General features: G+C 42.1%; 2 protein-coding genes across 5 annotated transcripts in view; both read left to right on the top strand.

The window, feature by feature from the left end:
- SLC44A1 (solute carrier family 44 member 1) overlaps window positions 1-6,278 on the top strand; it is a 199,739-nt gene extending 193,461 nt beyond the window's left edge. Inside the window, exon 16 of the mRNA XM_046022434.1 lies at window positions 6,049-6,278. Within this exon, the coding sequence (XP_045878390.1) occupies window positions 6,049-6,063 (15 nt within the window). The 3' untranslated portion in view covers window positions 6,064-6,278. The remainder of the gene's footprint in view (window positions 1-6,048) is intronic.
- Window positions 6,279-14,306: 8,028 nt separating this feature from the next.
- Window positions 14,307-26,801, top strand: part of FSD1L (fibronectin type III and SPRY domain containing 1 like) — a 65,626-nt gene continuing 53,131 nt past the window's right edge. For all 4 annotated transcript variants that reach the window (XM_046023522.1, XM_046023521.1, XM_046023520.1 and 1 more), the window contains exon 1: window positions 14,307-14,497. In XM_046023522.1, coding sequence (XP_045879478.1) covers window positions 14,483-14,497 — 15 coding nt within the window. In that variant the 5' untranslated portion in view covers window positions 14,307-14,482. The remainder of the gene's footprint in view (window positions 14,498-26,801) is intronic.

Below are 26,801 nucleotides of genomic sequence, written 5' to 3'. Positions count from 1 at the left end.
CAGAGAGCCCAATGTGGGGCTTGATCCCAGGACCCTGAGATCATGACCTGAGCAGAAGGCAGAGGCTTTAACCCACTGAGCCACCCAGGTGCCCTGAAGATAACATTTTCAAATGAACTAAATTCAAGGTATCCTGGGTGGCTCAGTCAGTTAAGCAACCAACTCTTGATTTTGGCTCAGGTTGTGATCTCAGGGTCCTGGGAATGAGCTCCATGCCAGGCTCCATGCTCAGGGGGAGTCTGACTGAGGATTCTCTCTCTCCTTCTCCCTCTGCCTCTCCCACTGTTCTCTATTTCTCTCAAATGAATAACTTTTTAAAAGGTGCTAAATTCAGATAGATAATAAATTCAGATAGATAATTATCAGATAGATAATATCTCTTATAGATATAGATAATAGAAGAAATCATGTAGTAAAAATAAATTGTTATTTAGAAAAGGAAGACTCAGGGCGCCTGGATGGCTCAGTGGGTTAAAGCCTCTGCCTTTGGCTCAGATCATGATCCCAGGGTCCTGGGATCGAGTCCCACATCGGGCTCTCTGCTCAGCGGGGAGCCAGCTTCACCACTCTCTCTCTGCCTACTTGTGATCTCTGTCTGTCAAATAAATAAATAAAATCTTTAAAAAAATAAATAAATAAAAGAGGAAGACTCAGAGAAAAACAGAGCTCTTGACTCTTACAAAAATGTAAAACTTAGTAGAAGAGTTAGAAGATGAATTTGAGGAAACCTCTCAGAAAGTAGGGCAAAATCAAGGTGGAAAAGATAAAATTAGAGATTCATTCCAGGGGATTTAATATCCAAATTATAGGCACTTTTGAGAGGTTGCAGGGGAAGAGCGCTTGGGAGGGAGGAAGGGACAGAGAGCAAGGGAGAGGAGAAGGGGAGGGGAAAATGTTATACATAGAAAAAGGATCAAGAATCAGAATGACAATGGCTTTCTCAGCACAGCACTGATGACTACAAAAAAAAAAAAAGGAAGGACACCTTCACCAAAATTCTGAAGGAAAACTGTTTCCATTGTAGATTCTCCACCTACCCAAACTATGAAATAAATGTGAGGGTAGAATAAAGACATTTCAGATATATAAGGAATTTACATGGGATCATTGGGATCACACCAATCATACCAGATCATAATCAAAGACAAATGATCACTGTAAATGCTTTCTACATTAAAAAAATAATAATAATCATAATCAACTGTTTTTATTTCAAGGAGGTAAAATAAGAAAAAATTAAGTCGGAAGAAAGCAGAATGATTAAAAAAAAATAATACATGAGAGTAAAACTTGAAACCATTTAAATTCACTTTTTATTCAACGAGTATGTACCTAGGGTCTACTTTTTGCCAGCGCTGTTTGGCTTTTATTATTTGAGAGAGGACGAGCATGCACTAGCAAGGGGTAGGGGCAATGGGAAAGGGAGAAGCAGACTCCCCGCTAAGCAGGAACCCCCCCCAACATGAGGCTACATCCCAGGACCCTGGGATCATGACCTGAGCCAAAGGCAGAAGCTTAACCGAATGATCCCCCCCAGGTGCCCCTCGCTAGCACTGTTTTAAATGCTCAGAGTCCAGTGGTGAAAACAGACAAAAGGGGGAAAAAAAAGAGCACAGAAAAAGTCTTTCCCCTTTTAAACTACATAAGGGAAATGTTTAAATAATAATTATGCATCTACTTAATGAAATATTATGTAACCCTTAAAAATATACATAAATACCAGAGACATAGGAAATGTTTATAATAAAATATGAGGTAGAAAGAACACAGGCTTGGCCAAAGATAAAAGGGAATTCATAATCCTGAAATAGGTATGCTACAATGGTGAAATTATGAATAAATTTTTCTTTTTGTAAAAATTCATTTTAATTTTATACTGGGTTTGTAAACAGACAAGGGAAACATCAAAAAACTTTAAAAAATACAACTGGTAAAAATCCTATGTTGGCTGTTTAAAATTCTATGCCAAGCATTTCATTTGGAAAGAGTTGCTGTCAAATATGTTTAGTATCTGAAATCTTTATAACTATTAGCTCTTTGCTCATGGGATACTATTTGCTAGTAGGGTACTAAAGGATACGGAATTTAAGTTGTTTCCATCTAAAAAACTGTCTGACAAAAGGGTATTGTTTCTCTTCCTTAAGAGAGAGAATGGAAAATTACCCACTCCTGGTGGGAAAAATATGGCTATTTGTTTAGATGTTACCATGAACGCCTTCTTTTTACTCCAGCTATGCAGGGGGAAATGAGGGTAATGAAAGGAATGCAGAGCCAATGTTAAATTGGAGGCTAGAAAGAGCACTTAAACTTTGCCTATTAATTAGCTCTATTAGCTAATGAGCTCTATGAGCAAGGTCAATAGATAGACTCCTGATAATTGAACCAGAGGAAAGTCACTGGCAGCTTAAAGGCAGCTGATACCATAGTTTTCCATAAAGGACACTCTACTATTCCTGGCCAGAGGGAATACCAGCAGTCATGTTACTGAGGTACTTTCCACCAGTGCTGGTGAGAGCTCATTTTAGCACCCTCTGTATCAAACAGAGATTTCAGGAAATCTCTGGGTGAAGTCCTGTGTAGAGAACTGTGGTTTATTGTAAAAGAAGCAAACTTTACTGGATTAGCTAATTAGATCTAGTCTTGGACATGAAATCTGGGCTCCCAAAGGTTCTGACATAAAGGGAAAATTCAGGGAGTCTTGCTTCGGGATGAATTCGATACTGTTAGATGCACAGCATCTAACTTTCCTACAGCCCCTACTGTTCAAGGGCAGTAGGAGAGATAATGATTGTCAAAGTGTCATATAAAATCTTATCCAATCAGACCACACACATCATAGAGATATCATGTCTTACTATTTAATGGTTCAGAAAAGTAGTATAGACAGAGTGACATTAATAAAACAAATGTGAGGGGCGCCTGGGTGGCTCAGTGGGTTAAAGCCTCTGCCTTTGGCTCAGGTCATGATCCCGGGGTCCTGGGATCGAGCCCCACATTGGGCTCTCTGCTCCGCAGGGAGCCTGCTTCCTCCTCTCTCTCTGCCTGCCTCTCTGCCTAGTTGTGATTTCTCTCTGTCAAATAAAAATATTTAAAAAAAAAATAAAAAAAATAAAACAAATGTGATAAAATGTAAATAATTGCCAATCTTGGTGAAAGTGATACAGGAGTTCTTTCTCTTTTTTACAACTTTTCTAGAAATCTAAAATTATTTCAAAATAAAAGATTACCCAAAAAAAGAGGAAATTCCTAGTTTGTTAAGAGTTTTAAATCATGGATGAATGTTGAATTTTATCAAATTCCTTTACTGTATCTATAAGGATGAATATCTACAGTTTCTCTTTTTTAAACTTTTAAAAAGATATTTATTTATTTATTTGACAGAGAGAGAGATCACAAGTAGGCAGAGAGGCAGGCAGAGAGAGAAGGGGAAGCAGGCTCCCTGGTGAGCAGAGAGCTTGATGCAGGGCATGATCCCAGGACTCTGAGATCATGACCCAAGCCAAAGGCAGAGACTCAACCCACTGAGCCACCCAGGCGCCCCTACATACATTTTCTTTTATACTAATAATTGGGTATATGGTGAGATTTTAGTGTTAAGCCATCTTTGATGATTGAAATAAACACGCATTTTATGTTTTTTTTAAAAAAAAGACAATATTTTGTATATTAGGCTTCTTAAACAATATTTTACAGTCTTAGAATAGGAGGGAAGCTAACTGTAACATTGTCCCTTGGATGGGATCCTGGGATAGAAAAGGACATTAAGGAAAATTAATGAAATCTGAATAAAGTATAAAGTGTAATTAATTAGCATATCCAATGTGGGTTCATTAATTTTAACAAATATACATAGTGATGTAAGATACAAACAGTAGGGAAACAGGGTGTGGTATATATGGGAACTCTCTATTATTTTTGCAACTTTTTTGCAAACCTAAAACCATTCTAAAATTAAAAAGTATATCTAAATTACAAAAATAGGAGGAAAAACATTGATGTCAATTTCAGACAAATCACAACTTGGGCCTGAGCCTAGTGTTTAGAACTTAAGGCGGAAACTAAGCATCCACCACTCTCGGATATCGGTCTAATCATAGCTTCTGTTTGTTCCAGTGGCAGGAAAAAAATCTTGAAAGTTGAAACTACAAATCGAAGTATGTAAAATCATAAAACACGGAAGCGATGAGGCAGCGAAGTTTAGAAACGGTGTTCTAGAACATAGGAAAGCATTGTCACTTCTTGAGTGAAGAAGTGATGCAATGAGAGCAATGATTTAGGGATTTATTCTACCAGCAGTTTCCAAAATGGATTGAAGATGGGGAGAAATCTTTGGCAGGGGATCAGCGAAAAGGCAATAATTGGCATGGGAAACAAAAGTCTCGGGACTAAAACCCTAAAACGAAACGCAGGGCAAGGGTTTCAAGTAACCTTATTCTTAGTGCCACATACAACCTGTTCTAGGTGCCTGGGCACAAGCAGGGCCTACCGGGGAGATGTGTTTCAGGGTGATCTCAGCCTGACTCCACTGCACATTTGAATCCTAGAGCCACTGTATTTCCCCTCGTTCGAGTCCAAGCTCTCTTGGCGTCTTGTCAGGACTCATCGTCACCTCTGTTTGTCCTTGCCGCCGCCCTGTGCTTGTCTCATAGTTGAGCTGGAGTCAATGCTTCTTTTCTATTTTTAACCCATCCTACTGGGCTTTTTAAAAAGTTTTTATTTGGAAAATATTTCAAACTTATGAAAAGCTGCAGGGATAAGATGGTACACAGGACACTACGACTCTTGTCACACCTATTATTAAACATTTCTCTCCCTCTCTCTCTCTACATATAGGGACACCCAATATTTTTGAACCATTGGAGAATAATTTGCATACATCATGGCCCTTCAGTCCTAACCACTTCATTATGTATTTCCTAAGAATAAGGATATCCTTTTATAAAACCACAGCACAGGGGCGCCTGGGTGGCTCAGTGGGTTAAGCTGCTGCCTTCGGCTCAGGTCATGATCTCAGGGTCCTGGGATCGAGTCCCGCATCGGGCTCTCCGCTTGGCGGGGAGCCTGCTTCCCTCTCTCTCTCTCTCTCTCTGCCCGCCTCTCTGTCTACTTGTGATCTCTCTCTGTCAAATAAATAAATAAAATCTTTAAAAAAAATAAAATAAAATAAAACCACAGCACAGAGCTGCCGGCTTTGCTACACTGTACTCAGTCACCTTTTCTTGAACTGAACCGAATGATGGAAACACCCATCTTCCTGGTTTGACCAGTCCTACTGCTGAGTCACAGGAGACAGAACTCCAGAGTCTCCTGTGAATTTCAGGTTTGGATCTTGGAGAGTATCACAGATTCAGATTTTTCAGATTCCTTTTGAATTTGATTCATTATGTGTTTGTTTGACTTCATTGTTCAGCTATTCTGAAACATCTTTTTCAAAGAATAACGCTCACACCAACACCGGCAAACACACTAACCGGACAATCATGATTATTCAGGGACTGTTCTTAATTCTCACAACAAGTGTAAAGGAACATACCATGAGGGGCGCCTGGGTGGCTCAGTGGGTTTAAGCCTCTCCCTTAGGCTCAGGTCATGATCTCAGGGTCCTGGGTTCGAGCCCTTCATCGGGCTCTCTGCTCAGCGGGGAGCCTGCTTCCCCCTCTCCCTCTGCCTGCCTCTCTGCCTACTTGTGATCTCCCTCTCTCTGTCAAATAAATAAATAAAATCTTAAAAAAAAAAAAGGAACATACAACGACTATCTTCATTTTATATGGGGGGAAATGTAGACACGGACCTTAAATAACTTAACTCCAAATATAAAGCTGACGACAAAAGATCAAGATTTGAACTTAGGGTCTTTTCTTATTTGTTAATGTGTGTGTGTGTGTGTGTGTGTGTGTGTGTGTGTGTGTGTGTACTTAGCCTTCTTACATTTCACAGCATTTTTCTCTAAAGATGACCCCATGCTATTTCTTGTTATTGATTGATTCTCATTGTGTCGTGTTCCCCTAGGTCAGAAGCATTCATTTTCCTGATGTGTTTATTTTTCAGCTGAAGCGAAGGTGACTGGTCCCATGAGGCCGGAAGAATGAACTCAGAAGAGGCTGTTTACACGAGGGTCTCCCACTCACCAGCTGTTGAGAGTCTGCGGATGAAGAACAGGATCTTATTACTTGGATGGAAGCGTGCAACTGTGTTGCCGAACCACACCAGCAGCCTAGCGGATTTGGCACAGCGGGGCTGGCTAATAAATGATTCATCGGAAGTATTTGATACAAATCCATCTTGTAGCAGCGTCTTGAAAGTTTGCGTTGCCTTCTTATCTAGCCTCGTGTGTGTTTTTGTGATCTCTGCTGCTTCTCTCTCCAGCACCGCCACTGGCCTGAAGGCTGGATCTGCAATGGAATTCTCCTCATTCGGGCTATTTATAGACTCAGTGTGGGTTCATAACTATTTATTGAATGCCATGCCAGTCGTAAGGCTGCATGCTTGAAAACATCTGATCTTCACAAAAATCCTATAAAGTTGCATCTACTTCCTCCATTTCGTCTATGAGGAAACAGAGAGAGGCTCAGAGAGGTTGTGTGCTCTGTGTCAGATCACACAGCTGGCAGAAGACAGGGCTCTGTCTAGATCTAGATCCACAGCCCCTTCACTTTAACATGCTGCTTTGCCTATCATCACTGGTATTCCTCTCATAACTAGAGATGGGGATGGGACTGTGTATGGGAAGTGTCTAAGAGGGAGGGTCGGGGAAGCTTTAGAGGCACTGAGTAATCATGGAATTATTTTCTAAGAAAAATAACACAATGTGCTTTTAGATCGAAGGTTGATAAACTTGGCCTGTGAGTGGAATCCAGCCCCCAACCTATTTTTGTAAATAAAGTTTTATGGGAACACAGCCATTTCCAATCCTGTATGTGTTGTCCATGACTGCTTTCTCTCTACATAGTTACATAGTTGTAGCAGAGATCATATGGCTTAAAAAGCCTAAAATATAGACTGTCTGGGTGTTTCCAGAAAAAGTTAGCTGATCCCTGTTTTAGGTGACTTAGGAAGAAAGCCAAGTTATTATTTTTTCCTTTGGACTGAAAAACTACTTAAAGATCTGTAATGCTGAGATATTCACTGTATTCTAATGGTGGTGGTGGTGGTGGCAGAGTCAGGATGGGGGTGGAGGGTTTGGGGATCTAACCCGGGAAGGTTAAGGGACAAGGACTAGGAGGGAGACATCTGGGTCTCTGGGTCCCCAGTCAACTCCTCACCCCAGACGCATCCCACTCACGTCCTTCCTATTCCTCCTGCCAAATCAAGTTTCCTAAAATAACCCTTTGCTCATGAACCTGTAAGTGGTTTCCCACTTACAACATGCTCAAATCCCAACACCCCAGCCTGGAATTTAGAGACTACAACAATCTGACCCCTACTAATCTCTTTCCACATCCTGCCTTTTTTTTTTTTTTAATCACGAGGAAGTCATGCCAAATTTGAATTTATGTCTCAAAGTCAATTTGTCTTTGATTCTGTTTTTTAGTTTTTTTTTTTAAATGTTAATTCCAGTATGGTTAACATACAGTGTTACATTAGTTTCATTAGTTTTAGGTGTACAAAACAGTGATTGAAGAATTGTATGCATTATTCAGTGCTCATCATGATAAATGTACTCTTTAATCCCCATCACCTATTTCACCCATCCCCCCTCCTTTTGAGTCACTTTTTTTTTTTTTCTTTTTTTAAGAGAAAGAGAGAGAGCATGCTGGGCCGGGTGTAGTGGGGTGGGGCAGTGAGAGACAGATAGAGAGCATCCTTTTGTTAAAAATTTTTTTTTAATTTTTATTTTATTTTATTTATTAACATATGATGTATTATTTGCTTCAAGGGTACAGGTCTGTGAATCATCAGTCTTACACAATTCAAAGCACTCCCCATAATACATACCCTCCCCAATGTCCATCACCCAGCACCCTATCCCTCCCCCTCCAACTCCCAGCAGCCCTCAGTTTGTTTTGTGAGATTAAGAGTCTCTTATAGTTTGTCTCCTTCCCCATCCCATCTTGTTTCATTTTTTTCCCTCCCTACCCCCGATGTTCCCCCACCCTGCCTCTCAAATTCGAGAGAGAGCATCCTAAGCAGGTTCCATGCTTAGCCTGGAGCCCAATGAGAGGCTCGATCTCATTACCCTGAGATCATGATGGGAGCTGAAATCAAGAGCTGGATGCTTAACCTACTGAGCTACCCAGGTGCCCCTGATTCACTTTTATGTAAGCAGAAAAGTAAACATATAAAAGTTTAATAACAGGAAACAAGGCTGAGCTTTCATATATGATGTCCCTTGCACCCAAGTTAAAACTTAAAAACAAAAGAAAAATTTATAAATGTGCTATTGACCTTCCTACAGTAGACATTATCCATTTATATTTTGAAAAAACTCTAGCTAAAATGTTTATTTTGTTTTTAAATTGTAATACAAGCTTCCTCCCACATTGCTATGTATTTTTCAAAAAGATAATTTTTCATGCTGCAGAATATTCCTTCACTTGTATGTTCCAAAGTTTTCTTTATATTTCTCCGGTGTCAGGAGCATTGAGGGTTCCTTTTTCTGTTCATGTCATCTCCTATCTCCATTCTCCAGAGTTGTTGTCCTCATTCCCTCCCACCTTTGCTCAGGCTGTTCCTTTGGCTTGGAGAGGATCCTATCTTCCCTTCACGCCTGCTGTCTTACGTTCTACCCTTCCAGCTTCGATTCTGTCACCTTCCCTCTTCAAACTCCAATTTCCAGGGAAAGCCCAGCAGAATGAGAGATGGATTTCAAGAGACTTGTTTCCCGGAAGTTCTGACATGGCACCATCTGAATCCGACAATAGCCCGACAGTATCAAAGGCTCACAGACACTTATTCCTGGCGCTGTGCTCAGGAGAATGGCTTATTTTAGAAAATAATAATTGATAGGGGCACCTGGGTGGCTCAGGCAGTTAAACGACTTGACTCTTGACATCGGCTCAGGTCAGGATATCAGGGTCATGAGATCGAGTCCCTTGTTGGGCTCGGTGCTGGGCATGGAGTCTGCTTAAAGTTATCTCTCTTCCTCCCTCTGCCCACCCCTCCCGTCCCACCCCGCTTACGCTCTCTCTCAAAAATAAATAATTGATTGCTACCATATAGTATGTACTTGACATCAATCAGACATTATTCTAGGTAAGCACTTTACATACACTGTCATTTATCTTCCTGACAACCCTTTCAAGTGGGTATTACGAATACTCTCATTTTACAAATAAGACCACTGAGGTAAAGAGGTTACCGAATCGCCCAAGGCCACACAGTGGGAAAGTGGTAGACTTGGCATGTGGCTCAGTCTGGCGTCAGAATCTGGGTGCTCAATTCACTAGCACCCTTTATCTCCCTAGTCTCAATCACTCCGTCTCATTCTGGCCCACCCACACCATTCTCCAAGTATGCAGAGGGAGAGGGGCTGCTGAGTAATGTTCTCACTAGGAACAGTGAGCCTGTTACTCTGTGTTGGCGAGCCAGGCAGGGGTGGGGGCTGCGGGCAGCATCCTTTCACAATGGAGAGATCAACAGGCATAAACATTTGCTTTGTGCTTGGTCATTCTCTGAACAAGATGAGTCCAGAGGCATTTCAAGAGTCAAGGCAGGCTGTGATGGAAACATCTGTGTCTTCCAGACTTCACTTACCCGGTGTCTCCGGTGCCCAGCAGAAAGCAAGCCATCACACACAGAGAAGGTATTGTGACATAGCAACATCATAATGGCTACAGTTTAGTTAACTGCCCCTTTCATGCCCTATCCCAGGAAGGAGAGGGGCCTCTTACAATGGAGCGTATGAGAGTGGGGGTGGGGAGGAGGGATACAGAGCGCATTCCAGAGGTGAGTACAATTGCAAAGCTGAGTCAGAAAGGGAACGAAATCATTATTGGCTTTGCGTCTGCAGCATGACAGAACCTCAGGGTCCAGGAAGATGTTAAAAGTTATCTCTGCCATCTACCCTTCCACTGCCTGATCCCCTAGGAAAGCTCTGCCAGGCACATGCTTGGCCCCTGCTTGGATACCTCCACTGACAGGGACCTGCCACCAAAGTCCATTCCAGCTCTGTATGGCTGTTAGAAAGTTGGACTTTTTGTTGACTGGAAATGCATCTTCTAGTAGCTTCCACTCATTGGGTCTAATTCTATCGGTGGGATGTTAGAGAACAAGTCACCAGCCTCTTCCACACCACAGCCCTAAAGAGATTTGAAGCCAATGATCATGTCCTCTCTGACATGAGAAACTTTTCCTTTCCAGGCTACATACTCATAGGCACTTTTCATTGTGTCTCGTCTCACAGTTTCCAGGCCCTCTGACATGTTGGTGTGCACTGATTGCTGCCCATTTTGCTTAGAGCTCTCCAAGTACAGAGCTAGACCACAGCAGACCAGGATCATCCTTTCCTTCCTAGGACAGCTTAAATGTCTAAAAGGAGTTCCTAGGATCAGAAATTAGTACTCAGAGTTCAAGGGGCTTACAGGACTTTCGGTTGAGTCTGTTTTAGTGAGGAGGAGGCAGGGAAAAAGAAGAATTAGGTTTCTAAGATTGGGAAGAGAGGATAGCTAATATTTTTTGAATACTTACTACATGACAGGCACTGCTCAACACTTAACATGAATTATCTGGTTTCATCAACTCAAACACCCCACAGGTGGTACTGTTAGGATGCCTCTTTCGCAACTGAAGAAACGGAGGCTTAGAGAAACCCATGGTTTTCCTGGGTCCTAACCCAGGTGGTGTATGTTAAGACCAAGCCAGACATTACCAGGGAGAAATAGGTGGAGATTTGGGGCTTCAACAAAGAGCAGCATCTGGCCAGTGATTATGCTTCAGAAAAGCCAGGATAACAATGAAAATGGGAGTTAGGGGTACTAAGGGTTCTAAGCTCCCAAAGACCAAGCGGGGATACAGGCCATCCAAGGGTGACACAGGGGGATATGATGTGCAAGGGAGTAATAATAGGAACAGCTATCATTTGTTAAACTTGTACTAAGCTCAGCGCGTTGCATATGTAATCTCCTTAATCCTCACAAAACCCAACCTTGGGAATGACTATGATCACGATCACTGCTCCGGATGAGGAAATCGAGGCTGGTCTACACTGCTGGTAGGCGCCCGTGTCAGGATTTAAATTCAGACTGCTGACTCCAGGCCTGTGGCCCTATGCCTGCTCCCAAAGGGGAACAGTGGTGGCAACACGCAAGGGAAGGAACATTCTCTCCCAAGAGACGGGGGCACCCCAGAATTTATGAGGATGTTTAGGGTGCAGGGGTAACACCTGGCAAGAGAGGAGAGAGAACCTGGTTCTGAAGAGACGATTTTGCCAGACTCTTCATATCAACAGTTCCAATCCTGAGCTTATTCTTACTTGATGTTCCCTCGGAAAGGCATTCCTGGAGGCCCAGGAACCTCCATAAAATAAATACCTGTGACTAGATATTCTGTCTCAGAATTAGAAACCTAAGGGTTAGAATATTGTTTTTAATGCCTCTGAAGTTGCCTTTTTTTTTTTTTTTAAACAATTTGGCTTCTCTTAGTTCAATGATTCTGAAGCTCTAGTGTACATCAGTCACTTGGAGGACTTGTCAAAACACAGATTCTCTGGACCCTCATGCCAGAGTTTCCGATTTAGTTAGTCTGGGGATGAAGGTTGAGAATTTGCCCTTCTAGCAAGTTCCCAGGTGGTGCTGATGCAGCTGGCCTGGGGATTACATTTGAGAACAGCGGCTTTACTTTATTAGTAAAGCTACTTTTGAACATTTCCAAATTGACTTGGCTGTGAAAAGGTAAGTACAGAAAAGGCAAAGCAGCAGGAGTGGGGTGGGGGTGTAGACTGAGAGCCCTGCCAGGTGAGCTCTGCTGCCAGAGAGCGTGGATAGGTGGAGAAAGACAGAAATCCCAGCCAGAAAGATAGCAACCAGGGCAAGAAGAAGGCCTGGGTGAGCTGGCCAGGGAAGTCAGTCTGCCCGAAGAAACAGAAATCAGGCAAGGGCAGAAGTCAAATGGGGCAGAGCACTTGTCCAAAGCTGCAGGCTCCTGGCTGGGCTGCAGGGAAAGAGCTGGATGAGTAAGGAGGCAAGAAGCCAGGAGTGAGCTCCTGGGAAGCGACCTGTGACAGTATTCTGGCGATCACATTTCAGCGGCGACTTACTGTCTCCAAAGCCTCTTTCTGTCTCCTTCTGTGGTTATACCTATCAGTCATAAAGTGTGGAGGGGTTTCTCTTTGAAGTAATGTCCTTGCAGCAGGAGAACTGGGGACAGCCCTAAATGCCGTTTCTTCCCTTTAGTGATGTGTCCCACAGCAGAAGGTAGGGACAGGGCTCGGGCACTCACAGTCACGAGGTTTGACCTCTAATGTTCTGCAATCCCTAGGCTGCATTTCTCCCTCAAGGGAAACTGACTCAGCTGCAGAGAGTACCCAGTGCGGAGAAGGGCCTCCATGCTTGCAGACCTGCCCTAGAGGCTGGTGCTTGGCTGCCCACCACGCCTCATGGAATCAGGGTGGCTTGGATAGGAGGCTCCTTCCCTTGATACCAAGAGACAGCTCTCTGCAAGTTTGCATGCCTTCACTCCTTTCAGCGACAGGAGCAAAACTGTGCATATAGGCCTACCCTGGACCCAGGCCTTCAAGCACTGTCCACCCAGCTTGAACCAAGTGCCCGTTTTCCTTTTGTGCCCTTTGTTCTGTTTCTTGTACATGTCTTTCCAGTACCAAAAAAAAAAAAAAAAAAAAAAAGGATTTATTGAGTGCATAGATGGCAGGCCCTGTGCTGGGGATACAGATATGGTGAAAAGAAATTTCGACCCTCATGGAAGTCACAGTATAGAGACAATTACAGTCTTGGAGGATAAATGCTGATTTCTTAAATAGAGCTCATGCCCTCTTGAGGCCTTTGTATTTGCTGTTCCTTCTATCTAGAATGCTCTTCCCCAGATCTTTGTATGGCTCATTCACTCACGTCAGTAAGGTTTCTTTGGAGGCCTTCCCTGACCTTCTTATGGAAAATGAAGCCCTCACAATTCTCCAAGTCCATTTACCCCATGTAATTTTTCTTTATAGTGCCTCTAACTGCCATATAGCTACATAGAGGAAAGACCCACTGAAGGCCACACTGCTGGTTGGCGCCCGTGTCAGGATTTAAATTCAGACTGCTGACTCCAGGCCTATGTGTGTGTGTGTATATATATATTATGTGTGTGTGTATATGTACACACACACTTTATAGTGCCTCTACCACTGTGTATATTTACATTTATTTACTAGAAAGATAGATACACTTTTTTTCTTCTGCCTCCTATACTAGACTGTAAGAGCAGGGCCCTGTCACAGCTGAATTCTCAGTTCAGAGACTCAATAGGTACTCAATATATATTATTTTCCTTGTGTTCATTCATCGTGAGTGATTGCCTTGTTGGAACTCTCTTGAGCCTCTCTGGAATCATCCAAATGGAGGACTGAGGCCTTTCTGCTTGAGGAAGAACCTTTTCAAGCCTACCTCCCCTAAGTTTCTACAGTCTGCATGGTCCCTTCAGGCCAGACCGAGCAGGTTCTAGCCCCCCACCAACAACTGTAATTTACTGGCCATTAATTATGTACTGGGCACTTCAAATACGCTATTTTATCCTCACAATGCTCTGCTCTGCAAAGTCAGCATTATTGCTCTTATTTTAAGGAAGACGAAATAGGCTCAGGGAGAGTGACCTGCCCAGAATCACAGCACGATACCCAGGAGGGCTCTCTGGGAAAGGTCTACCAGGCTCCATGGTCTACCGATGTTTCTGCCACGTCTCCACAGGCCTTTCCCACACTTCCACTACATTCTCCATCCCAGCCTTTTCCTTGTCACCGGACAGCGGGCCTGGTCTAGCCTGGCTGCTCCTGGGCAGCCAGTGTCGGGGATGCTTCAGATGCGTGCAGGGTGGAGAGGGGGCTGATCTATCTCAGGGTCAGAGCTTTCCTTCCCCTGCCCACCCCACGGGCCCGGCTGCTGGATACACAGTGGTCCATTCCAAGACCTGCAGAAGAGAGCACGTGCTGGAGGAAAAAGGATGCGGGAAGGAAGGAGAGCCTCGGTCAGTGGACCCGCGGCGCTAAGGGGTTAGGACTCCTGGGTTTCTGCCTCTCCTACCCAGCCCTGGACACCCCCGCCCCATCCCGTCTCGCGGCAGTGCGCATGCGCAGCGTGCTCTAGGCGCCCTCCCTCCTGCAGGCCGCCCTTTCACCCTGGCAACCGCGGCGCGACGGTGGCGCGCGCGCTGGCTGGGCGCGGACCGGGTGGGGCCGGGCGGCGTCGGTGCAGGCTGAGGCTGAGGTTGAGGCTGAGGCGGCGGTGGAGGAGAGCGGGGCCCGTGGGGACGGTGTTGGCGTGCCCGATTTCCGTCTGCCTTGCCGCAGGATTCTTCCACGCGGTTTCGGGCCCAACGGGTCTAGCCCCTGGACATGGACTCCCAGAAAGTAAGTGGGGGAAGGAGGCGCGGGCCCGCCGACGTTGGGGGGGAGGATGATTGGGGCGCCCGGGGCCGGGTGGGCGAGGGGTGCGCGGGGCTGACCGGGCCAGGCTGGGCTGCGGCGCCGGAGGGCGAGGCTGCCAGCCCCCACCATCCCTCCTTCCCCCGCACTCGCCGGGCTGCGGGGACCGCGCCCGGTGACCCAAGCTGGCCTTTGGCCCTGGGCCCTGGCTCCTGAGGGGAAGAAGGGAGCTGTCCCCATTTCCCAGTCATTTTCTGCAGCGCTCTAGGCCGCCTTTGCTTCTCCAGCCTCCCCGCATGCGAGCGCGGGTTTATCCCTCCTTAGCAGAAACCGGGGCGCACGGGGTCTACTACCTGCTGACGCCGAAGCCGAGGCTGCTTCCTCGACTCAGCCTTCTTTCTTGGCACAATACGTCCTGCTTTAGGTCGGGAACCCAAACTCCTTAGGACCGCGCCCCCCGCTCCCACCCGCCTCGTGACCAGTTCAGAGGCAGGTCTTGGTGTTTAGGTTGTAGTTGATCTGGGAGAAGAGCTCGCCGTCCCACCCTCTGCGACCCGTTAGTTGCTAGTCACAGTTACTTTCATGGTTGGTGTGGCCTGTGCATGCTTTCCGGACAAGTTAAAGAGAATACACAGAACTAGTAATTTCAATTAAGGGGGAGGAAAAAAAAAACCGTTTTCGAGAACATAGCCAATGTTTTGAATACAGTTAGAATTATTGATATTCTAATCTCTGTATAGAAATAACCACCCTGTTCTCTTTGTTAGAAGATAGTAATTGAAGTATAGTACAGTATAGGAGGCGAAGACAAGTGTTATTAATAATGTAGCAGGGAAAACAAGGGCATATCCAAGAGGCCATTCTTTTCTATTATTAGATGGAAAGCACTGGAAAAACTTACTAGAACTATGTTTTCTCAAAGTTTGCTTGGATTCACCTCCTCAAGGAGCACGGCGGGGGGCAGGGAGGCCACGGGAAAATCGTGTAGTGATGTTTTAAGCATTGACTGTTCTAGTATTTACTAAAGTGTATATGATTTACTTTTAATTGTATGCGTGCATCTTGAAACTCAGTTGGGTATACTCAGTTTTCATTTCCATAACTATTAGACATCTGTAAAAAATTAACATTTTGTTTATTTGGGATATATATGTTTAAAACATCTCTGCCTTAATTTGTAAAACATTTCACAGCTTATTTAACTTTTTAAAAGCTTATTTAACTTATTAAACTTTTTAGGTAAAAGTCGTATGATAGCTGAATGGATGTTAATTCAGGGCAGGTGGAATGGCAGAGACTTGGGTTCCATGGTGCTATTTACTGGTTCTGTGATATGGAGCAAATCCCTTAACTGTGATTAATCTATTTCCTCGTTTATGCAGTGGAAGTAAGAATATTTTATAGAGTTAGTGTAAAAATCAGGTAAAATAATTCATTATGAAAACAAGGTGTTTTAAAGTTTACAAAGTACTAAAGTACTCTGTGTGTTTTAAAATATAATTTTAAAGAGTATTTTAATATGGATCATCTTATTTTGCCAGGGCACTCACTTCAGTAAGGGCTCGAGTTGGAATCAGTAGGTCCTGCAAGGTCCTACCACTAGCCATAAGGCTAAGATTTGAACTTTATTTGGTCTCATTCCAGATGTTTTTTTTTTTTTTTAAAGATTTTATTTATTTATTTGACAGAGACACAAGTCGGCAGAGTGGCAGGCAGAGGGAGAGGGAGAAGCAGGCTCTCGGCTGAGCAGGGAGCCAGATGTGGGTAATTACTTGGTAATTTGCCATGTGTCTCTATTTTCTCATCTATAGAGTAGAGATAACAATTGTACTTACATCAGAGGGTTATTGAGAGGATCATGTTAATTTTTAAAAATCCTTGGTGCTTAGGGTGCCTGGGTGGCTCAGTGGGTTAAAGCCTCTGCCTTCGTTCCGCTCAGGTCACGATCCTAGGGTTCTGGGATCGAGTCCCGCATTGGGCTCTTTGCTCAGCAGGGAGTCCGCTTCCTCCTCTCTCTCTCTGCCTGCCTCTCTGCCTACTTGTGATCTCTGTCTGCCAAATAAATAAATAAAATCTTAAAAAAAAAATTAAAAAAAAATCCTTGGTGCCTAGCACACATTGAGTACTGCTGGCTGTTGTTATGAATTTCATAATCCCAACTTCAAAATAACTTTTTCCTTTTGTTGATAATTTGTGTAACTATTTTTCTAATCCAATCTACCATTTTTAACCTTTGCCCTTAAGTTTTAAAATATGTTTTCTGTTTTTGTATCTGTAATAAGTGATTTCAAATGGTGGTGTCAAAGAAGATTTGTTGAATCCTTATTGAAAGAGGATTGGGAGTTCTGACTCATGCAGTCTGACAATAGGGGTTAAGTTAACTGGACAGTCTTACAGAAGCTTGATGGTGGCTAGTCAGCAGATGGATTAGCTTGACCAGCTGCTTTTTTGTCTGTGAAAATAACTTGGACTTCAGTGTTGTGTTAGCAACAGATGCTCTGTTTGAGTAGAGGAAGAAAACATAATTGCCTTGGGTGTGTAAGGCATACTGTTGGATACAGAAAACCACAGTATTATCTCCTAGAAATAAACAGAAGGATTTTGTTTATATCGAGTTTCTGGGACACTTTTTTGCGAACAGGATGTGTTATGGATAGGTGGCTTTGTTTGATACTCAAACCTTTTGATTATGTCCTTAAGTGGTTTTAAGATAAAATCCCAAAGGTTTCTGTACCTGATTAAATGCAAGTATGGTCAAAGAAACGAAGGAAACAACAGACGTTTATACCTTTCTAGAATCTTGGCCCTTAGAATTTGATAGGTTAAGGTTTTGGAAAGGAGATCATTTGTATTCATAGGGGTTGCTGTTTCTAGGAAAGGTACATGCTGTAGGAATAATAAAGGTGGAAAGGAAGGGCCAGCCCAGAGGAGGGATGTTGTCAAGAGCATGCATTGTAAATTGTTGGATTTATCCTACTTTTTCCTGCATTTTCTTTACTTGCTATTTGGAAAGTAGAAGGTGAGGGTTGACTTTGCAAGAAGGGACAATTGTAGATTGGGGAGATTGAACTGAATAGGGGGAGTTTTAAAACACGACAGGCTGTAGCAAGTAGTGGTCTACACATGGCTTTCCTTATCCCAGTTTCCTCCTCTACTCTGGTATTTGCTCTTCTTTTCCTTCATATTGTTCCTTAGCAATTCAGAGACCTCCATCGTATCCAGACAATCAACCATTTTCATGTTCCAAAATTACTTCCTCTTCTCAGTCAAAAAAATATATTTCCCGAAGAGAAGAAAGAAAAATGAAATTTGAGTAGTGTTCTGCATCCACTATTGTGTTCAATTGCTTTATTGTGTTAGATTGCTTTAAACTCTCATGATAACTTATTCCAGTTGCACATCTATCTAGAAAACCAAACTCAGAAGCTAACTGACTTCTTCAGGGTTGCACAGCAAGCGGTAGTCTGCATTCAAGACCCGTCTTTCTTCACGACCCAAGCCTTTTTCATTACCACTCTTCTTTCCTGAATCCTTTGTCTTTAATGGTGATATGATTAATTAAAATTTGAGATATTAATAGGAATGAATCCCTATAGTGGTGTTGTTGTTGTTGTTTTTTAAAGATTTTGCTTATTTCTCTCAGAGAGAGAGACCGCTCGTGCATGTGCATATGAGCATAGGGAGGGGCAGAGTGAGAGGGAGAAGCAGAGTCCCTGCTGACAAAGGAGCTTAATCTTGGGCTGAATCCCAGAACTCTGGGATCATGACTTGAGCTGAAGGTAGATGCTTAACCCACTGAGCCATCCCGGTGCCCCTATAAAATAGTTTTTGTTTGTTTGTTTGTTTGTTTTTTTAAAGAAGCTAATTAAATCTAGGAAAAATCATTGATAGAAAGTAATAGAACATGATTAATATAAAACTCTGGAATTTGGTCTGTCTTGATGCCCTGATATAATCTTCATTTTTCGTGTGTGTGTGTGTGTGTGTGTGTGTATCTGTATCCCCTCTCTCCTGCTCTTTTTTGTTTTTGAAGGAGGGTCTTAGCTCTCTAAAGTAGAGCTGCGAACAGGAAGATATACGTTGAGTTTTAAATACCCTATCCAAACGCAACTGCAGTCATTCCCATGGAATGGATCAAAGTAATCTGGGATGTACAGGCATAAGATACCCTCTTCAAAGAACCATAGTGATATACTCTTGATCACTATATTTAAATACAGATGTGTTCATTTTTTTATTGAACTTGGCAGTTTAAAAAAATTGGAAATAACAGTTGACCCTTGAACAACACAGGGATTAGGTGTGGTGATGTGCCCCTGACACAGTTGAGAATATGCATATAAATGTTGACTCCCTCAAAACTTAACTACTAATAGCCTACTTTTTTTTCCTTTTTCCTTTTTTTTTTTAAGATTTTATTTATTTATTTGACAGAGATCACAAGTGGGCAGAGAGGCAGGCAGAGAGGTGGGGGAGGAAGCAGTCTCTAGCTATTTGTCTCTAGTCTCTAGCTATTTGTGGTAATCAGATTCCTGAATTCCTCAGCAATCTATAATTCTCCATTTTCAGCTCTTCACATAATATCTGAGCAAATACTCTTCTTTGTGTTGCCAGAGCTGTGGTGAGCTGGTGAGATTCTGGTTGTTTAGCTTATCAGCTGGATAGAACTTTCTGGATTTTAACTCTTATTACTTAATTCAAACAGGAAGTCTATGGTGTGGTGTGATGCAAGTGGCATCATTCCTGGTGGCATTAGGATATTTTCCAGAAATGCTCTCTCCTGGTTGCATTGGTCCCTTTGCTCTGATTGCAAGAACCTTATGCTTGTTTTGTACACTCTGGCAGTATAAGCACCCTAGAGTAGTGTAAAAGTATAGGTAGCTTCTTAGATTTGAACTGTGATGACTACTTGATAGTTGTGTGATCTAAGAAAATTTCTTAACTTCTCTAACCTTCCTTTTCTTCAACCATAAAATGCAAAGATTGATTTTTTATTTTTTATTTTATTTATTTACTTATTTATTTTTAAGATTTTATTTATTTATTTGACAGAGATCACAAGTAGGTAGAGAGGCAGGCAGAGAGAGAGAGAGGAGGAAGCAGGCTCTCCGCCGAGCAGAGAGCCCAATGCGGGGCTCAATCCCAGGACCCTGGGATCATGACTTGAGCCGAAGGCAGAGGCTTAACCCACTGAGCCACCCAGGCACCTCACTGATACTACTTTTTAAAAATCTGTTGTGGGGAGCCTGGATGGCTCAGTCGTTAAGCATCTGCCTTTGGCTTAGGTCATGATCCCAGAGTCCTGGGATCGAAGGTTGCATCAGGCTCCCTGCTCAGTGGGAAGCCTGCTTCTTCCCCTCCCACTCCCCCTGCTTGTATTCCCTCTCTCGCTGTCTCTCTCTGTCAAATAAATAAAATCTTAAAAAAAAAAATCTGTTGTGATGATTAAAAAGATACCCCATGTTGATGGTTTAGCACAGTTCCTGGCACATAGAAGGTGCTTAGTGAATACTACTGAAATGACCATAAGAATAGTTTGACCCTCTTAAATTGTAGATTCACTAGTGATACTTGCAGTGGATTCTAGATTTGTGTATTTCAGCAGTCTGGAATACTAATGTAGAGTTTGAGTCAGAAATCTCTTGATGTGAGTAGATGCTGGTGGGAAACACATATGGTATTTCTCTAATTATGAGCGCATGGTCATTGAGGGCCTCAATTGAGACTAGCATATAAACTTGGGTATAATGGTTTTCTGTCACTGGTTCTAAGAACAGGGATTCTGCACCATAATTTCAGGGGCTGGTTGCACTGATAGTTTTCAAGTAAGTAACCAAGTTGGCAGTTTTTTGTTGGATGCAGCAAAATTAAGACTCAACATTCAACTTTGCCATCTTTATATATATTAAGCTAAAGCCAGTAGAACCATGCCATTTCTAATGTTGGAATTCATCATGTTCTTAACACTTAAAAGATGATACACCTGCAGTAAGCTGTTTTTGTTGACCTTGGATCTGGCAGGGTGGTACATGTTAAAAATCTGCTGAACTCTTCTGGTTTTTACAATCTTGAGGTAAAATCTTAGTCTTTTCGGTGTCCTTAGATAGTCTTTTCATATACCTCAGATCTTTATTTTCAGGTAGTACAGTGTCTCAGAAGTCAGACTGCTTTAATTTGAATGCAGGCTGCCACATTTTAGCACTGAGATCATGGGCAAACTATCATTTAACCTCTCTGTACCTCAGCTTTCAAATTAGAAAATGGGGATAATAATAGTGTCTTACTTCATAGGATTCTTGAGAAGCTTAAATGAATTAATATATGTAAAGGGCTTAAAATGATGCTTGGCTCTTAAGAGTATAAAAGTGTTATTTATTATTTTGCTCAGAGACTATTGTGCTTTTACTTCACATGATTTATTGTGACTATAAGCATAGTATTAAGCTATGCTCCTTTGACGAGGGTACCTCATGCTTTGTACATCCATTTTGATCCATTCCGTGGGAATGATTGCAGTTGCGCTTGGCTGGGGTGTATACTCCCCCCCCCCTTACTCTTTTGTTTTTGTTTTTGTTAGCATAACACTTACCTTAGCCTATCTCCCTAGTCAAGAAATTGGCAGGCTCAATCCTCATATAGTATTATTTTTGAGATCCTGGTAACTGTGGTTCTTGACCAAAGAATAATGGCTGAGATTGCCTGTGCACCTTCCTTTGGAGACATATGTCCTTTATATTTTACTGTGATCTGGCAGAATTGGTATTTGGCAAAGCATATCTTCAGACCTATATCACCTAGAACTCTTAGTCATAGCCATCAGAAGTCTTGCACACTATAATTTATTTTAAGGTAATGGGATACTGGAGGTCTGAGATGAAATCTGAGACCCTTGAGGCATCCTTTCTCATTGATAGAATCCCACAGAGCAGATGTCCTCCTCCATCATCAGGATTTGATAATAACTGAGGCTAATATATATCACAGTGAACTCATTTCATAAATACCTTTTTGGAACTTGTCTTAATAATGGAACTTCTTTTAATGATACATCGTGTATATGTCTTAGAACAGTGTTTAATAGGCAGAGGAACTGATAGTGTGAGAGTTCCCAGGTGGGAAACAAGGCATGTTAGAAATAGAGCTACTGCAGCTGGACTGCAGCAAGGATGAGGAAATCTGGTGTGAGTTGAAGCAGGAGAGGTAGGCAGTGGGAAGATCATGCAGGGTTTTACAGATTATGTAAGGTCATGTTAACAGGTCATGTTAAAGATTCTCAGTTTTAATCCAAGGACCAGTGGAAAGCCATTGAAGATCAGCTATTAAGCAGGAAGAGTGATGCTATCATATTCTAGCTGCAGTATACAGAACTGATTATTGGGGAGAAAGAATGGATCACAAGCCAGTTAAGTTTTACAAGAGTATAAGGTCAGACATGATAATGACTTGTACTAAGATACTCGTAATGATTATAGAACTGTTTAGGAGGCAAAATCCACAGGACTTGGTGATTACGCATAGAGTACAAATGAAAGGAGAGGGTGTAATGATGGTGGCCTGGGTTTCTGATTTTGTGGTTAGTATCGCCATTTGCAGAGAACACCACTAGAGAAGCACTCAGATTTAGTAGGAGACATTATGAGATTCTGAGTTTTGAAGTGCTTGTGAGATATCCAAGTGGAGATTCCAAGTAAGCAGTTGGATGAAAACGGTCTGGAGCTCAGAGGAGATGCCCTATATCTACTGGTGCACTAATTGTGCGCAGCTTATGTTACATTCCTTGGAGCTTTTGGCTTTGTGCTTCCTCCTCAACTTCTTTATCATTACTGTGTCTCCATTATAAAAACTATTGATTAATTGTGGAGGCCCGAAAGGGATAAACAGGGGTACAAAACGCAAAAGCATCATGGTATCTTTTAATTCTTTCCTGTCTCTTTCTTTAAGTTTCTGAATATAGATATCCTGCCCTGGCATGTTGCCTGCCATATTTAGAAAAACTTTAACAAAATTATGTTGGATTTGATACCTATTCAATTAGCCTCCTGTTGCATACCTCTTATATTAGGTACACATTATCCCTATATATACTTCTTCTCTAAGTCCTTCCACTACAGAAACTTCAGCCTCTTAGCACATACACAAGCTGGGGTTAAGTTTCAGAACTCAGGGACACCTGGGTGGCTCAGTTGGTTAAGCATCTGCCTTTGCTCAGGTCATGATCCCAGCGTCCTGGGATCGAGTCACATGTCCGACTCCTTGCTCGGCAGGGAGTCTGCTTCTCTCTTTGCCTCTGCCTGCCACTTTGTCTGCCTGTGCTTGCTCTCGGTCCTCTCTCTCTGACAAATAAATAAATAAAAATATTAAAAAAAAAAGTTTCAGAACTCAGTTTATGGAATCCTAATTCTTTAGTTTTTATAAGTTTTTTAAGTTTTATAGTTTATAAGTTTTTAGTTTTATAGTTCTATAAGTTTGGGTACTTAAATATTTTGGTTACTTGTAATTTATTTTCCAGTTCTGCTCAGCTCCAAGTTCCTTAGTTCTTTCTGTCTTCATGTCATTTTCACCTGTAGTTTAGCCAGTACCTGTTCTTCTGAGGACCAGAATGGTTGAAACCCTGGTCCCCTTGATAATTTATTTCTCATCCCTTCCTGATGAACTTCCACTATAGGAGAATACTAAATGTGAATTCTTAATTAGTCTTTTGCAATTGCTCATTCTCTCCAGATTAAAGGGCAAGTGCCTTCAGAGGTTCTGGAGCCCTTCAGCAATCTATCCTTGCAAACTTTCAGGATACCTCCCATTTTTCTTCTTAGAAAAGCTTAGGGTAGAGGCAGCACGTTATCCGTATTAGCTACCAAGGTCCCATCGGGTGCTTTGGGTTCCGACTCTTAGTCATCTGGATGATTGCTTCCTCTGCAGCCATGTTTTCTTTCCTTTTTCTTTCTTTCTTTTTTTTTTTCCTTAAGATTTTATTTGTTTATCTGAGATTGAGAGCGTGTGAGAGAGTGAGCACAAGACAGGGGCAGAGGGAGAGGGAGAAGCAGACTCCCTGCGGAGCAAGGAGCCCCCATATGGGGCTCAGTCCCAGGAACTGGAGATCATGACCTGAGCCGAAGGCAGACACTTAACTCACCGAGTCACCCAGGTGTCCCACTACAGCCATGTTTTCTAATACATTTGGTAGCTGCTAAAATACAGGTCACCATAAATGCTGAGGCTCCAAAGCCCTCTATAGCTGTCTTGTCTATTTGTATAGCATCTCAGTGGTTTATATTTTAGCAAAGGCTCCAAAGTGCTCCCTATCTAGAGATTGAAGTAACACCCCCACCCTGAGAATCTCAGACTTCAGTCTTTGTTACTTTGGCAGTAAGGTAAGCTGTCTTTCTTAGGATGTGGGCCCTTTTTGTAGGTGTTCTGTGGTGGACCCTCAGTCTGTACTAGAACTCCCAGTGAGGTGCAAAATGTGAGTCATAAACCATTTTCTCTTCAAAGAATGAGATGATGCTCCCCTGAACTACTATATCAGCCTTTAAAGACCTTTCCTTCCCCACCAGTTTCTGGGGGAGTATGGTACTTTTAACCCACTGAGCCACCCAGGCGCCTCCGAGTATGGTATTTTTAAAGCCTTAGGTAATTCATATGGAATACCATTACCCCAAAAGCTTTACTACACAGATCGTAGGGTTTCTTTCCAGAAATATTGCTATTAACACTTCATGGGCCAATACAGATTAAGAAAGATCATTTTTCATTTTCTGGTAATAGCAGAATTTTGAATGAATTAAAGGGGAATAGTCTTTTTTTTTAATATTTCACTTTTTTTTTTAAGATTTTATTTATTTGTCAGACAGAGAGAGTACACACAAGCAGGCAGAGAGGCAGGCAGAGAGAGAGGAGGAAGCAGGCTCCCTGCCGAGCAAGGAGCCTGATACGGGACTCGATCCCAGGACCCCAGGATCAAGACCTGAGCCGAAGGCAGAGGCTTAACCAACTGAGCCACCCAGGCGTCCCAAAGGGGAATAGTCTTTACCATTAAATTTTTTAAATAGTCTTTACCATAAGATTAACTGTAATCTCAGGATATTATATCTTGGAAGTATGGAGCAATACTGTACGTGAAGGAGCCTGGTGATTCTTTAAGTTTGTATAAGCTGTCTTCAGGGCAGCTTTGTTTTTGTCGGATATCAACCTTGATATGGATAAGTTATGGATAAGTTTTTTCCAACCAAAACTAATGAACAGTATAAGTTTTACAGGAGAGAAGAGTAGCTATCTCTTGTTATGGTATTAGTGGGATCCCAGAAGAAGAGTTGCTTATGCATTGGGGTTTTGTTTGTTTGTTTTTGAGAGGTGGTAATATTATAATATTTTTCCGTATAATAATATGGAAAGATAATATTTACATAAAGAAAAACTGAGAAATTAGTGAAATTCTGATAAAGGAATTTGATTGTAACATTTTAGCTTATATACACATACAGCTATTACAATGCAGGAATCTAGCATATGGTAAACATATATAGAAATTCTGGTATTCCGAGAAAAAATTCAGAAAGCTTTTATTAAGTAAGCAGATCTATATAGGATCTTTGCCTTGTCCCCAGTCTTAGAAATATATGGACTATTTGGATGGACTCTTGTCCAGTATGGTAGCTTTGAGCTCCATTTGGTTACTGGGCTCTGGAAATGTGACTCATTTGAATTGAGATGTACTTAGTGTTAAGTGTAAAATGCACATCAAATTTTGAAGACCTAGTACTAAAAAGGAAGGATAAAAGGAATTCAGTAATTGTTAAATTTTGATTACATGTTGGAATAATATTTTGGATCAGCTGCGTTAAGTAAAATATTCAAATTAACTTCACCTGTTTTACTTTTTTGATGCGACTACTGTTTGGCCCTCACTTATGCCCGTTGAATGTTGCAGTTGATAAAGGCTGTATTCTTTCCTCTAACATTACTGTGAGAACAGAGTCTAATGACTTTCAGTAGGTGGGTAACTTTTTTTTTAAAGCTTTTATTTATCTGAGAGAGAGAGAGAGAGACGAGAACGAGTGGAGGAAAGGGCAGAGGGAGAGCCAACTCCCCCTGGGATCATGACCTGAGCTGAAGGCAGATGCTTAACCAACTAAGCCACTGGGGCATCCCCAGTAAGTAGGTAATTCTTAGAAGTATAAAGGATTTAGCTTGAAAACTTAATAAACATTAGAGCGTTTAGATGTTTTTGACTCTACCCAGTAAATAGCAGGGAACTTTAAAGTGGTAGGAGGTTTCTCATTAAAATGTTTGGACTTAGAGGTTACCTAGCTGAGACAAATAGGCGTTAGCTATCTCCAAAGAATTTTTGCTGCAGAATTCCCAAAATAGAGTTTGCTACTAAATTTAGACAAAAAATGAAAGTGGAAAGCTGTTTTGTACTAGGGAGGTTTTTGGGGGTTTTTTTGTTTGTTTTGTTTTGGCTCTGAACTAGTTGTACCTTTTTTATATACCAATGCTTTACAGTTCCTTTGTGAAATTTCCTTCAATGTTTATTGTATTCGCATATATCCTGGTAATTGAAATTTAGTTATTGAGTTGAATTCATTGGGCCTAACTCTATGGGATAAAATCTCTACTAGAAGACTCTTCTTTTTTACCTTAAAGTTCACAAGTATGCTTAGTACTGGACAGAGTTTAACCTCAAGCAGTGATTTTCTGTTATGGGAATTCTGACCATTTTGTATGTCACAAAGAGTCTTAGCAAACGAAAATTTTAAAAGAATATATAATTTATTGTATGGCTATTTCATATGATGGGCAAATTGGTTAGACTTAGAGACAGTATTCTAAAGAGGTAAACAGCATGGATTTTGGAGGCAGACTGAGCATAATTTTTACCTTCCTAGCAGTTTCTACCATTTTCTCATCTGTACCATACAGATGTGGCCCTGACATTAGGAGGGATAAAAGGGGAGGCAGCTATAGTCCATTTACCAAAAAGAGCCCAGTCTCTTCTTTTCTTTTTTAAAGATCTATTTATTTTTTTTAGAGAGAGAGAGCAAGCAATGAGAGCAAGAATCGGGGGCAGAGGGAAAGGGGGAGAGAGAATCCCAAGCAGACTCATACTGAGCCCAACCTGGAGCTCGTTTTCATGACCCCAAGATCATAACCTGAGCTGAAATCTAGTCAGATGCTCAACTGACTGAGCCGCCTTGTGTCCCAGAAAGAGCCCAGTCTTGATTGAAGCTTACTCTACACAGTCCAGTAATTGTGCAGAACCACTTTTACTCTTCCATTGTGTTTTTAAATATAT

Source organism: Meles meles, chromosome 11, assembly GCF_922984935.1.
Source record: "Meles meles chromosome 11, mMelMel3.1 paternal haplotype, whole genome shotgun sequence".
NCBI classification, from domain to species: domain Eukaryota; kingdom Metazoa; phylum Chordata; class Mammalia; order Carnivora; family Mustelidae; genus Meles; species Meles meles.
This window is presented reverse-complemented; position numbering and strand designations above follow the sequence as displayed.